The sequence below is a fragment of the Talpa occidentalis genome, unplaced genomic scaffold, assembly GCF_014898055.3.
Source record: "Talpa occidentalis isolate TD23 unplaced genomic scaffold, MPIMG_talOcc4v2.1 talOcc4.6, whole genome shotgun sequence".
Lineage (NCBI taxonomy): Eukaryota > Metazoa > Chordata > Mammalia > Eulipotyphla > Talpidae > Talpa > Talpa occidentalis.
This window is the reverse complement of record NW_023604972.1, coordinates 120,848,169-120,862,835: the sequence shown is the minus strand read 5'-3', so window position 1 is coordinate 120,862,835 and position 14,667 is coordinate 120,848,169. Positions and strand designations below refer to the sequence as shown.

The window sequence follows — 14,667 nt, the reverse complement described above, 5'->3', positions numbered from 1 at the left end:
CTATTCAAGTATTTTTCCCATTTTAAAATCATGTTTGTTTTCTTAATGTTGTTTTGAAAGTCACATATATTTTAGATACCAAATTCTTTTTTAAAATATGTGATTTGCAATTATTTTCTCCCAGTCTGTTACTTTTTTCCCATTTCATTTTCTTAATGACATTTTTCACAAGATGAAAGATTTAAATTCTGATAAAACCTAATTTATCAGTTTTTTTCTTTCATAGAAAATCCTTTTTGTGTCACATCTAAGAACTCCTTGAGTGACCTCAAATCACTGAGATTTTCTTCTATGTTCTCTTTTAAAAGTAATACATTTTACATGTAGGTCTCTGCTGCATTTTGATCTAATTTTTGTGTAATAGAGTGAGGTATAAGTTCAGGAGGGGTCAGGAGTAGAGTCAGACTCAAGCATAAAATTTAAGATGGCGCCCAAAATTCATTCATTAAGATAATTTGCATTTTAGTGTACATTGTAAAAGAAAAGCTAAATGGATGCAAAAACTCCGTAATGATAAAATGCCAACATTTGTAACATTTGCATCAGTAACTGTTCACCAAACTGAATTTAAAGCCTGAGGCAAAAGAAAAACTCATGTAGGCTGATCGTGTCTTTATAGAAAAATTTGATATTCATTCATCACAGACTTACTTTTTTTTTTTTTTTTTTTGAGTGGGGACAGAGTACTAGAATGGGGAAATGATGCTTAAACTCACTTCTGCTTCAGAGATAACTGGGGAATTCTGGATTAATATCCCAATACACTTACTACCGTTTACTTGCAGAGCCCTCCAATAGGTGTTCCATGCCTTCTGCTCAGGTATTACAACTCCCTTCAGAAAGACAGACTGAGTGGAATGTGTTTTCTCTTTGTCATCCAGGATGAGGGTTTTTTAAGATGAGAAAACTTACAGTCGTGATGGAAAACACAAAATGAAATAGTACAAGTTGCAGCAGATGTGCTTAGGAGGATGCTTCTAAGTTAGCAACACCTCTGCAGAAACATCCCTGTTGTGGGGAATACACTGATGTCACAGCCCAGTGTGAGTCACCTCGAGTCACTACCCCAGAGGCAAAGCCACTGGCTTTTGCTTAATTAGCGCCGTCTGGCATCAAGCACACTTTGCTCTCTCAGTGTTACCTTCCACAGTCCTTCTCCTGGCCTACCTGGGAACTACGGCTTAACGCTCCTGTATGAAAATTAGACTGACTTTAACAGAAGGTTTTACTACTTCCTTAAAGAGTTCATTCCTGTCTATGATATCCCTTACCAGCAGGTCCTTTTTTTCCCTTTACTTTTAGCTTCACGTTCTCATACTTAGAGCCACATCCTTTACTTGAGTCCTTACGGAGTTGGAGAACAGCTGGTCAGCATCCTCTTATTTCCTTGAAGATTATGAAGTTATTGTTCAGTCTTCTCTTGTCTAAATGAACCAAACTTAATTTTTTTTTTAACATTTCCTCCTGGGTCACATTTACTCAACATTTTTATTATCTCGGATATTCTCTTTTCAGCCTTTTCTAGACTCTGCAGTGACTAGATTGAGGGTTTCCTCAATGCCTTGTGGGTGATAAGGGCATTTTATTCCTAGTGCTTAGCACAATATGTGGCAAATAGTTGGTGTCTGGTGAAAATGCATTAATAATTTTGCTACACCTTATATATATATGAACTTACAGATGCATGTATTTCTATTGTGTTCTTATTGGTACTAACTGTAATGGTCTAGTCACTACCACCTTCTCTTGTTTTGCTTTAATTTTTTCTAATTAATTTGGAATTTTAGAAGCTAAGTCTGTTTTCTTTTAGATTTGATGAATGAAGTACACATTTTATGTAATTGGCTGCTTCTTTAAAACTTGAAATGATCCTTTTTCAGCCTTACTAAAAATAACTGTGTTTTGAGTTCACTGGAGGAAACACAAATTTACAACATATGCTTAAAATACTGCTAATTTAAAACTCTAATGAATATAATTTTTGTTATACTGTTAATGAATATGATCTGTTTCTTGAAATCTATTTTATAAAACACACTTGCTTTGAAATAAAAAATTTTGTTGGAATTTCACACTATATCAAAAGTCTAATCATTCTTCCTTTAAATACAGAAAAATTCTGATATATCACTTCACTTTGGGTCTTATCCCTATTCTCTTAAAAGAACAAATTTCTTTATAAATATATTTAACCAGTAGACTCTTGATAGAGATGCAGTTATTTTGATTTTCTCTTCAACATTCTCTTTGAAATCATGTGTATTGTCAGACTCCAGATTTAAAACCCATAGAGAGATGTCTTCTCCTCTGATTATTTATTTGACAGTGAACTCATCTGGGAAGTTACAATGAGATGAAGAACCTGCTTTAGGCTTTTTGAATCCTTAAAGGAAAAAGAATGGAGACTAAAAGGAGGGTTTTTCCAGTTTAAGACTTTATCTCTTTTTGGTGTTACAGTTTCAACGAAATGCTTGGGGTTTTTTTCATGTGTCTTTCCTACTTATTTTCTAACTTTTTTTTTTTAATTGAGGTAACATTTTTATTGAGGTTACAACACTGATAGCATTCAGAAGTATAGGTTCTAACCTTTTCAGACATTTATTACCACATCTCACTGTCCTCCAAGGCATCCATAGTCCTCCACAGTAGATACATTAAGAAAATGCTTTCTGTTTGTATTTGCTTCCTTGTGTAGTCCTTCAAAACAGGAGAAACAGTCAGTATTTCTCTTTTGATTAGATAGAAACTTTCCCCCCCATCTCTATGCTAGAGTTTGTTTTTATTTAATTGGCATTTAGACTTGATCTTTAGTTCTTTCTGTAGATGTGATTGTCATGAATGGCTAAACCAAATAAAGAAACAGCTACTAGGTAACACAGCCCCGGGGGTTAAACATCCTTAACTCCTTTATAAAATATTAGAAAAGAGAACCCACTTTTGTCGATGTTTAAGGTGTTCTAAATGACACTATATAGAATGTGTAAACATATAATGCAATCATAGCGACCTCTCTGTTGTTTAATCCTGTACCTTATTAAGTCCCATTGATAGATCACGTGAAGGACTTCATGTCCAGTAGGATTTTTCTATGACAGCTTTTTCTCTCCCAACTTGAATTTGATGAATAATCTTTGGTAACAAGTTTTCCAGCTGTTCTATCAGAACTCTGGCCAAATGTTCACAATTACATATAGTGTGGGGGAGAAAGGTCTATAATGAACACATCTCCCAGGATAGTGCCTTTTCCTTTTTTAGAGTGATAGATAATGGAATGTCTTATATGAGGAGGATTGTGAGACCCCCAAAGGGCTCAATAAAAGTATGATTTGTAAAACATCTTTGCTTATAGTGTATTCAGATAAATAGCATTTTACATATCTTACGTAGTTCATTTTTAAGGATTCACTTTTTTTTTCCTTTTGGTTTTACATACTGGATGATTTTCAAGATCTGGTCATATATGTATTTCTCATCTAGCAGTTAGGGATTTAATAGTTTTTTCCATTTGTACTTTGTTTATTCATATAAATAAAAGATTGGTGGCTGTTAGCTTTAGACCCATCTCTATAAGAAACAGGGTGAGGGGATCTAGGTCTGTGCTGATTAAGTTGTGAGAGATGGCCTTAGGTAGTGCTTGCCAGACTTGCCCACAATCTAGTCCCCATAATATGTGATGTAAATAGTTACTCTTTGCTAGACAAGACTTGCCTGAGGCTTTGTGCCCCAGACTCATCAGGCCCAAGGGGTCTTGTATTTCACCTGCAACCTAGCCTGTGCCCACCAGTGGGGAGTTCTGAGAGTTTTGGGAATGCACCTCCATAAGTGCCTGCTTCTAAGAGGACTGCTGTGGTGTGGGACATTTGGGGGGTTTTATCGTGTAAGACTCACCTCCAGTGTCACTCACCCTGTGGGTTCCAGATTCCGCTCTCAGGTTGTTTCTTGCTCCCAGACTGTCATTAATAAGAACGATTACCAGACTTTCTTCAATCATTATTTGTGCTTTAGTTGCCTTCATAAATTCTTCTCAAATAGCAGAATTGGACCAAACTAAACTTAATGTTTTGAATTAGATGAAGAAAATTGTATTTAATTTTCTTACCCAAGAGACCTTCCATTTTCTCTGAGATTTTTCTCAGATGAAATTCTTTAGGCAAGTTTATTATCAGATACAGATGTGATTCATTTAGTGCCAAGGACAACTACCAGGTTCCAGATTTTTCTGCTTTAGCAGTTACCTTAATTTTAGAGCATAGGCTGTAAATGAACTGCTTTTAATAAATGCATTTTCCACAGGTTTGATGGGAATTAACCTGATAATTAGATGTCAGTTTTCACAAAGCATGACCTGTATATCAGCGGCAAATGTTTGTGGCGGGTGTTAGGCTTTTCTGCAGCCACCCTACATTTCTACAAATACCATGGCTGGTTTTCTTTTCACCATTGAGCTGCTATTTAGTTTAACTGAGAGAGAATTATGTGGGGCAGAGAAGGGAGATTATTGGTACAGATCTGGCCCTCTGATAGAACTTCCTGAGGGTTGGGGGAGTGTGGAGTGTGGAGAAGGAGAAAAGAACAGCGTGCCCTCACTTAGAGGAAAGAAGAGCAGAGAAAATGTCTGACTTCACTCTTTTCCATTTAAGGGATGTCTCCATGGAGATCAGGTGGGTGTTGAGTAGTCTTATTTATTGGAAACGGAGGCTCTCTCACCTGGTTTGCTTCCTGAATTTTCAAGAGATGAGACCAAGGTCCATGGTCCATGCTTGCTGCAAAATAATTCAAATCTGGGAAAAGCAGGGCTTTGGGAAGACAGGACAAAAAGTGTTGAAAGATTTAAAGAATTCCCATCTTATTCTTTTATAGCCCTGGCTCAATATTTTAATGTGTAAAGCAGTTTTTCTGCTCTGTAAAATAAAACGGGTTTGTGGGACTCTGAAGAAAGTTCTTTGTCCTGTACCTTGCCATTTTTATCTCTCTTCTTTTTCTTTGTTTTGGGTTCAGATCTTGATCTGTGTACTTAGCCTTGAAGATCAGCACATACAGGGCTATTTAAATGTTCTGGACAGTCCTGAGGGCACCCATAACTTCGAGGCTGCCGTCATATAAGTGTGTCAGTCTTCTTCACACACAGGTGTAAAGCTCTTTATTTGAAAATTCTGAAAAATTCCTGTTCTCCCAAGGAATCCCAAGTTGGCTTATCCACTCTTGTATTATATGACAAAAACCAAACATGAAAAAACCAGATGGAGTTTGATTTACAGTGTGGGTCAGCAGCTGGGAAGGATCAGGAAATAGTGTTTCATCATAATCATGTTTAAGATATAAAATTATGAAGGATGTTGGGCTTCTTTTAGCATGTAAAGTAGAATAAGTGTGGTGTTTGAATATATGCATTACAGGCCCCTAAGATGTTGCACAGGCATTGATTTCTTTTATAGCAACATTTGTGAACTGGGTTAGTAGTGGACTTTTTCCTTTATGGTTTTAGTCATACCATCTGCTTTTTAATATATTCTTGCTAAGATTTCTTCTTCTGAGTTAGGGGGGTTTGGAATGATTTAAGATCTCCCATATCCTCTCCTTCTGACCCTAGCTCCTCTGTATACAAACAGTGCAATCCTGGAAAGGTTACCTACCTCCCCGCAGCCTCAGTTTCTTCTTCTGTGAAATGGAGATGAGGCTATTGTGATTACCTTTGTAAGGATTCAGTTATTTTAGGTAATATAAAGTTTCAGGTACTTAATAGTTCCCTTTTCACCATGTTCTAAAATTTAAATTCATTTCTTTCATTAGTTTCTTCCTCCTCTCCTTATTTGCTTCCATGATTTCACTTCAACAACAACAGCAACCCTCAGAAATAAATTATGTGGAATTTGTTGTGGTCTTTTTACTTTTGCTGAGGGGTAATTCCAAAGTTCCCACTTTGGAATCTTGAGACTGCTGTTTGTACACAGCACTTTTCCCCAGCTTACTCCCCTCTGAGAAGAATGATCTCTGTGTTGAGCAAATTAAAGTCTTGTAACTCCTTCTTGTCATCTTGCTTATGATTCCAGCCCTGACTGTTGTCTCTTCATGGCTGCTGCTAGAGCTAAGTCATTTTGGGGCAGATTGTGGTTGGCTGCACTGCCAGATTGTAATTTTGCTAAAATAAAAGTAGTCTTTGGTTTAAAAGAGTAAACCTAAATTTATGCTAAAATAGAGCTCAGCTTAGGCAGTGAGGGGAAGTCCTTGGCAGAGCCACACGTTTTGATAAGATGAAGTAGACTAGTATAAGAATAAAATGCTTGTCAGTCAGCCATATCAATCTGTTAAGACATGCAGACTAACTTCGGAATCTAACTCTTGGCACTCAGTGCTTTTCTGCTGTTTAATTCTGATGATATGATGTGAAGACTTTCTCTTTGATCCTTGTAGAATCTCTTGTCATTATGTTTCTTCTTGGCCCTTTTTGTCCAGTGTGCTCTTTATTACTTGCTGCATTGCTCAGTCACTCAGTAGGTCTGAATGTGTCAGACCTCCAGCCACAGAAACACCTCTTCAAAAACAGGATGAAGGAAGTTTTGGATAGATGGTTGATGGCGCGAATGCTCTCGAAGTAGTTATACCTCATCTGTCTTCTGATAGTTCCTCGGGCTTCTAACAGCCACGTGCCCCATTGTTGTTAAGAAAAACCGGTATGTATGTTTGACAAGTTAGCAGCATGGCAACTCTGCTGCTTCCCAGCCCTGCTGCCGGCTCAGGAATTGTTTGGTTTGGCAGGTGGCCAGCTCTGTGCTATAAGATGCATTTCCTTGACAGGACAAAGTGTGGAGCCGCATTAGCTGCAAAGTTTACAAAGGTTAGCTAAACACACACAATAAATATTAATAAACAAAAAAGGCCCACCCATCTTTGACTTTGAATTCTGTTTCTTCATTCCATGTTTTGGAATCCCTGTAGTAGTTGATTAATAACCAGTCTTAGAGTAATTGAGCCTTAAGTATCCTTTGCCTAAGTCAGACCGCTCACAGAGCCCTCATTGGCTGCGTCGAGTGACTCATCACCACAGTGGATGGAACTCTGGGATGACTGTTTAGTTCAAGGGTCTTATTTGCTTTCTCTCTGCTTCCGTGTGGATAGGAGGGTAAATGCGTTTCTCCATAAAAGTTTATGCCAGGCAGCCAGCCATGTGTGTGAGAGCTCTGGCGGGTAAAGGGTGGGGACAGGAATAGCGGTGCAGTGCCCCAAGCTTGGACTCCCTGGAAAGCAATCAGACACATTGGTCTGTTGGCCTGGGCAGTTGCCTCTCTCTAACATTTACACCCTCAGTGTACAGCGGGAGAGTAACAGTTACCTGCTGCCCCTGGAAACTGCCTGTTTGGCTGGGTGTCTTGGAATTTACCAGGCCTGCATTGTGGATCTTCTCCAATTCTGCACCCTGCTTACTTGAAAACATATTTGAGAACTAGTAATCTTAGACTGCTCAGCCAGACCTCAGAGAACCAAGGAAGAGAAATAACTTTAATACTGTGCCCTTAAGATTGTCCTGGAACCATTTGTGGATGGCTCAGATTTCTGAAGACCCCCTGAAAGCCCCTCTCTCTATCTTCTCATACATCTCTCTCTCTTTCATGCATCTCTCCCTCTTTAGGACCATGTTACGAGGGAGCTGGCCCTACTACACTTGTAAGATAATAGGGTATACTAATAACCTGGAGAAATCAAAATTTCCTTATCAGAAGTAGTGATTTTAACTTGAATACTGTCTTCAGCTCTGTCTAGAAAAGCAGTCCACTTAGCAGTGAATTGTGACTATTAATCCATTCCTTCAGAAAACATTTATTGAGCACCAGACACTAATTTAGATATTTGAAACCTGTTGCCAGACAAAATCAGACCAACATCTCTGCCCATGTAGAACATATGTTCTAGTGGGAGAGGCAGGTGATGAACATAATTAACAATAAATTATACATTTTGTTAAGAGGTGATACTTGCTATGAAAAAAAAAGAAAAAGTTAAACAGGAAGGAGAGTTGCAGGATGCACTTTTAAATAGGATGACTGGGTAGCTATGACGCTGAAGCAAAGACTTGAATGAGATAAGTACTGGCTCCTGTGAACTTATTCTAGGTAGGGTTTTATGAAGTTATGTTTATGACTTTTCTCATGTTTCCCTATACCTGGCCATAACCATCTGGAAATTTCCAGTGGTCTAGACATGGTTCTCAAATTAGTCTCAGTGGTGGAGCACCTGGAAGTCAGGCTGTGCTTTGCAGACCGTGGACTACTGATGTACTTAATTCCATCTTACCACCAGGCAGTTTTATTAGGAGAAAATGTGGCTTTCTATGCTTGCATTAAAAGGAGTTCTAGGAACATATGTGCAAAACAAGAACACCCCCTCTCCCCATCCCAACTGTAAATGATTTACTATTTTCAAGTTTTCTTTTAATATCCACTCACTACTGTATACATTTTCTCATTTTGAAGCACATTCTAGCAGACATTGAAAAGCAGGGGCCATAGATTTAAGAAAAATGGAGAAAAGAAAATGTAAAATTGTATAATTTTAACTTAATTTCCCACATGGAAGGGAAAACACAGCCACCCTCATTTGATTTTTAATAGATCATTTTAACCCTTTTCAAATGGTACAAAGTTTAAGAAGCTCTCTTCTAGGGCTTATCAGACTTGACTGAGAAGTCACTCAGATTTTTATTTTTCCACCTTCATTCCTCAGGAGTCTCAGAGAAGGATTTGTAGCCATTTCACTATATGTATAATATTTGCCAGTCGGGTGGCAGCCAGTGTTTCTATCAAAAGGGATCCCAGATTCCCAGATATTCTGTCTTAACAAAAGAATGGGATTGTTAGGAAAAAAGAAACCAAAGAAATTCAGCCCAGGATAGATTTGGGGAATAGAAATTCCATGATTTTCATTTTGCTTTTAGAATATAAAATGGCAATATCTAATTGTAACCTTCTTTCTTTAATCCTCAGTTGGTATGTGGTAGATTCTTAGTAAACATTAAATTGATGTTTCTACTCATTTCTTATTTTATCAGAGTGAGTTCTGCAGAACCTGGTACACAGTGTTCTGTCTACCAACTTCAGCGTCATTTTTTTCCCCCCTTAATTCTATCCCTGCTATCCCTCCCACCTCTGCCCTCTTGCTGCAGACAAAAATTAAAAGCAGGTTGTAATTCTCACTGAGAACTCGTGATTCTGTCTGAGTCCAGAGCACCACTTATTTTCCTTACCAGTAATGAATTCAGAGGATCATAACTTCCAGTGAACCTTCTCTTAAACAGCTTTTCATTCAGGTTAATGTCAAGTCTTTGTATTCTGTATCTCTGTTTTACTTCTGCTGTTGTCCTGCTGGTTTATCTCATAGATAGGGAGATATTATTCAATGCCTGCAAATATGTGTTGTTCTTGAAAAAGCTTTATGAGATTTGGATCTTTGTGAACTAAAAACAGTAACCACCTGGCCTCAATCTGCTGTCCAGAGGGACATATTGTGTGTGTATGAGCATGAAACACTAAGATCTAAATCTGTTTCAGTGGTAAGCAGGACTGAATTATATGGGTTCCGCATTGCAAGATGCCAGCCTCACATAGCAGTGGAGCCAGGAAAGCTGAACTTTGTGGTTACATGGCTGTCAGGAAAGGAAAGGAAGGATGTCAAAGAGGAAATAGCTTTTTTATTTTAACAGGGTATCACACAGGTAATAGTGGTGACCTCAAGAATCTTACCTTAAGGTTTAGAAAAAAAGGTCCTAACCGTATAGGTGGCCATCGGGACAGTATTCTGTTTAATAAACTAGCCATCAGTGTATGAGCAGGATTTTTTCCCATTTTCATTTGGCCTCTTTAGATCACTACCATGCCTTTACCTTTCAGAGCGTCGTCCGCTGCCTGTGGCATCCAAAACTGAACCAGATCATGGTGGGAACTGGAAACGGATTGGCTAAAGTCTATTATGACCCCAACAAGAGTCAGAGGTATTTCATAAACATTGCCTGTTTTAGATGGAAGACAACAACTGGGGCGTGGGGGGATTTTTTTCACCCCTGCTTATATTTATTTTCCCCTTTGATGGGGATCCGCCCTTTTAGAAAATGCAGCTGGCACAGAGTAAAGCCACGAACTCTTAGTATTGTGCTTTAAAGAGGATTTGAATATCACCCTTGATCATAGAGAATTCAAAGTGAAAGTTTCCTGAGGATTTGCAGTTCTTTAGCTGAAATGTTGGATGCAGGGGGGAGAAAGTCCTGCCCACTTTGCATACCACCCTGGACAGTGGCATTAGCAGTGATGCATGTAAGGGATTAACAAAGCAGGGAACTAACCCCTGATAGCAAATGGAAAGGGCTAGTTCATTTCATTCCCTTTCTGTTTAGGCTTTTATCAGTTACTGGTTTGGATGTTTAGCAGGGTAGTTCTCTGCCAGCAGAAGCGGACGGCACAAATACTTTCCCCTTCAACCTCAAGTCCAAGCCAGATGCCAAGCTAAAGCATACCCATATATATCAAAGGTTTGAAAGCTTCAGTAGAGTCTCAGTTCATCCCTCAGTTATTTCTGTGTCACAAAGGTGGACATGACCATTCCCAAAAAGGATGGTTTTGTTTCTCTCTTTCAAGCTACAGTGACTGATAAATTCTTTCTTTAGAGTCAGCCCTGGTTGGCTATTATTAAAATTCAACTGCAAAATTCACTAAGGTCCCTCATAAGCCTGCTACAAAATCTTTTGTTTTGAAGTCCCACATCCTTTTTTGGAGAAAGAAAACCTATCCTCTGCTAATGAATATTCATTGATTATAATTTGATCCTGGAGAGAAACAGACAGACCTGTTATTCTTTAGAACTTTCTGGAATAGGACTGGAACCATTACCCTATAAAATAGAGTTATGTACCATGTTGTCCTAAGAACAGTTAGGATTTTGTTTGCTTTTTTCAACAACAAAATTGAAAATGCTAATGTAATCAGGATGAGAGGGAACCTCTTTTCACTTTAGAAAATAATGAACTCCATTTGCTAGCACCCATTTAGAAGGCACTATCTTTGGAATCATTAAGAAATTTGCTTATTTGTATTTGCTTCTCCTGAAGGGATGTCTCTTATTGCTAAGGAGTGGTGCAATGTCCCAAGCGCACTTTTGGATGATCCCACACATTCTTGGGTTATAGTCCCTTGGCAACGTTGCCAAGATGACTCAGTTCCAGACTTGTACTTTTGTATTTGAGATGTAGACAAATGCCATTTGGGGTGTAGACCACCCAGATTGCTTTCATCTGGGACATAAACTAAAATTTGAACCCTATGACCTCTAGGGTAAAAAGGTTGGTTAATTGTTATTAATATCTCTTTAAGATCTTAAGACTTGAAGTTACTTCTATAGATTTTTTTAGACTACAGTTTTGTTGCCCAGACACCTCTCTAAGCCTTTTACTCAGTAGTAACCACTTCCTGGCGGATTTGCTTTCCCATAAGTTTATTCCCTTATCACCAAGGGCTCCATCTGTTGCCGATCCTTAGAAAGTGTAGGACTCGGCGAGATGGTGTGCGCAGAGTTTGTTCCTGAAAGTATCTAATGCTCTTCACATAGACTTTCTGTTGCTGAGATCAAATAAAGAAAATAATTTGCTTTTAACCCCCTCAGGGGAGCAAAATTATGCGTGGTTAAAACCCAGCGGAAGGCGAAACAAGCCGAGACTCTCACCCAGGACTACATCATCACCCGTAAGTTGTTAGAACGGTCTCTCCATCCTGCGTCCCTCATCTACTTTAAAGTGGTGTTGATCTCAAGCTTCAGAGACAGAGAAAGTCCTCAGAGTTCAGGATATGTTACAGAATATCCCATTCATGTGGCTAGGACTGCAAAGCATGTAACAGCAAACCCCTTCAGCTTCTGTGACTCATCATAGAGACAGGATTATTTCATGTAACTTTCAACCCAAAAGGGAAAAGCCAATCTGAGCCTTGTGCATTGCTCCATAGCAGTTCTTTAAAGAATAACAAACTGTTCTAAGAATAAACAAAAAGACTGCTGGTCTTGGAATCCAGAGACCCGGGCTTGTCCCATTCTAGCCCTGACTGGCGTGTGTGTGATGTTCAACAACTAAGTTTATCAGGAGAGTGAGGAGACTAGGTGAAGGGCCTTCTCCAGCTCCCCTTGAAATCTTGCAACCAGGTGACAGGCTGACCCAAACACATTTAGATAGAAATTTAACTCTCTGAGGTAGGAACAGCAATCCTACTAGGACAGAGTGACTTCTTTCGGGCTTGTCACACAACCACATTAACTTGGCCAATTTGTGTCTCCCAGAGCCACCACATCAGACCTGTTACAGGTATGGGTTAAGAAGGAAATCTCGGCTGCTGTGGCAGTTGTCTTTAGCAGGTGCCCTTAGCAGGAGACTTCACTGGTGTCTCATTCTTAAGCCCAGGGGGCGCTACGCTGCCAGGATTTCTCCCTAGTGGTGGGTCTCCTACAATGTGGAGTCCCTAGGAGCTCATGATCAGTAAAGAGATCCCATGACACTTTTTGCAAGAGTTGAAGTGTTAAAGTCAGTGTCATAACCAGTCTAGCTCATGTAATTACACGCGGCCTACTTACATTCCTCTGGTTGTTTGAAGTGAAAAGCTATTTTTCCCCCTCCTAAAAATACTGTTCTGTCGTAGTTGCCCAACAGAATGACGGGTAGCTGGATTTCTCAGCCCCCCTGACTCAAGGCAGCAATGTTTTACTGGTGGGTAGAGAGTTCTGGCCCTGGGTGGCAGTAGGAGTAGAAGTAGAGTTTCTGTTCTTCATATTATAAATTCCCTTTCGGTCCACAGTACTCCCTTTCCGTCCCTCCCTAGTCTGCTAGAAAAAGTTTGCTCTTTTAAAGGAGGTTTGAGTCTGTATGTAAGGATCCAAAGAAATTATTATGGTTCTTTTTTGAGGAGGTGGAATTAAGAAAAAGTTAATATTTAATACGTCCCCCAATAACCTTCTCCAATAACCATATTGCATTATATTCCCCTTTTAAATTCATATACTCTTTTATATTCTGAAATTTAATTCTGACGTTGAATAAACAACCTATAGCAACTGGAGAAACGTTATTTTGCTTTTTATTCTTTTGTTTTGTCCACCAACCACATAGCAGTGGGGACACAGTCCCCACCAAGTCACCTTGCCAGCACCAAGGCACCCCCCTGCATTCAGGGCAACCTTTATCCCAGTTTCAGTGGGATAAGTGCTCCTCCCTTCCGGTTACTCAGTGTTGTCAACTCCTCCTGAGAGGTGGTCACATTTCATAAATGTGTGAAGTGATTCCAGTGTTTATGAGGCATCTGAGGAAACTTCAGGGCTGACAGGCAAACTGTCATTATTCACATTTGGGTCCAGTGAGGAAAAAATAAGAGGCAGTCCCATTAAGTGTTTCTTTTCAAAACCATAGAAATTAAGTTTAACTGCTACTCAGGGTTTGGGAGCTAGGGCACCTCACCAGTGTTTCCGTGACAGTGTTTGACACTGTTTCCTGAGTGCCATTAGTTGCCAGGAGAGGTGAACAATGAGTCTGGTCTCGAGCAAAATTGGTTAATTGGTTACAGTAAGACTGTCTTTCATTATTAGATGAAGGCTGTCATTATGATTTCCATTTCATCTTTGTTAGTCATGCCTTAGCTATGTTTTTGGATGGAAGGGTTATTATTATAATGAAATTTTTCAAATGTGACTTCTTGTAGCTCATGCCTTGCCTATGTTCCGTGAGCCCCGCCAACGAAGCACAAGGAAACAGCTGGAGAAGGACAGACTGGATCCCCTGAAATCTCACAAACCTGAACCTCCGGTAGCAGGCCCAGGTGACTGTGATCAAGCTAGTGACTTCTGCAAAGAGAGCTGGTTGGCAGGGTGGGCTGATTGATATAAAACTGGGAGGATCTTTTTGGCCTGGGTGCTTCTTTGTCTTTAGAGAGACTTTACTAAATAGTGATTTTCAAATATTTTCTTACAAGTATCAGAACATTTTCCTTAAAGATGTGCTGCAGAATCCCTGTATATAAAACTGATAAAAATGGAGCTGCTCTCTGCTGAAGTAAGGCACACCTGGAGTTTTTTTCTGCTTATCTCTAACTTGAGCCCTTTAGGTGACTTTACTGGAACTCTGGGACCCCAGGGAACCCAGTGTTAAAATCATTGCCTTCAAATGTAGCTTAAGACATACAACATTGGGCACTGTGACCAGAATCCGGACTGGATTAACATACAAAAAGTGGCCACCATTTAGATATCTGTGTCGATAAAACAGAGCTGTCCATTTTCCTAGAAAATAAATGAAAGTTTTTAGTTTTTAAGAAAGTGGGTACCAGGAGGAAGCAAGGTAGCATTGGCTGTCATTCAACATCCATCTTTACCAGCATCCAGTTTTTAGTTATCACCTCTCTAGTTTCCGTTTGTTCTAGATTCCCAAGCCTATAGCTTTTGACTTGTTCACACATCTGGACCTCAGTCTGTAACTATTTCTATTTGATTTGCTCCTTCAGCACTGCAGATATTTTATAAATCTCAGTTTTTATTTTTCATTTTCTCTGCTCCTTCCTAATCAAAGTTCCTAAACAATATTTTTGCCTGGATTATTGAAAAACCCTTCCACTGATGCACCTGATCTCTAGCCATTCTCCCTTCTTCCTGCCC

General features: G+C 39.3%; 1 protein-coding gene across 2 annotated transcripts in view; it reads left to right on the top strand.

The window, feature by feature from the left end:
- The window catches only part of WDR70 (WD repeat domain 70), a 194,527-nt gene that overhangs the window by 168,065 nt on the left and 11,795 nt on the right, over positions 1 to 14,667 (top strand). For both annotated transcript variants that reach the window (XM_037530393.2, XM_054688324.1), the window contains 3 exons: positions 9,882 to 9,982; positions 11,644 to 11,723; positions 13,719 to 13,835. In XM_037530393.2, coding sequence (XP_037386290.1) covers positions 9,882 to 9,982; positions 11,644 to 11,723; positions 13,719 to 13,835 — 298 coding nt within the window. The remainder of the gene's footprint in view (positions 1 to 9,881; positions 9,983 to 11,643; positions 11,724 to 13,718; positions 13,836 to 14,667) is intronic.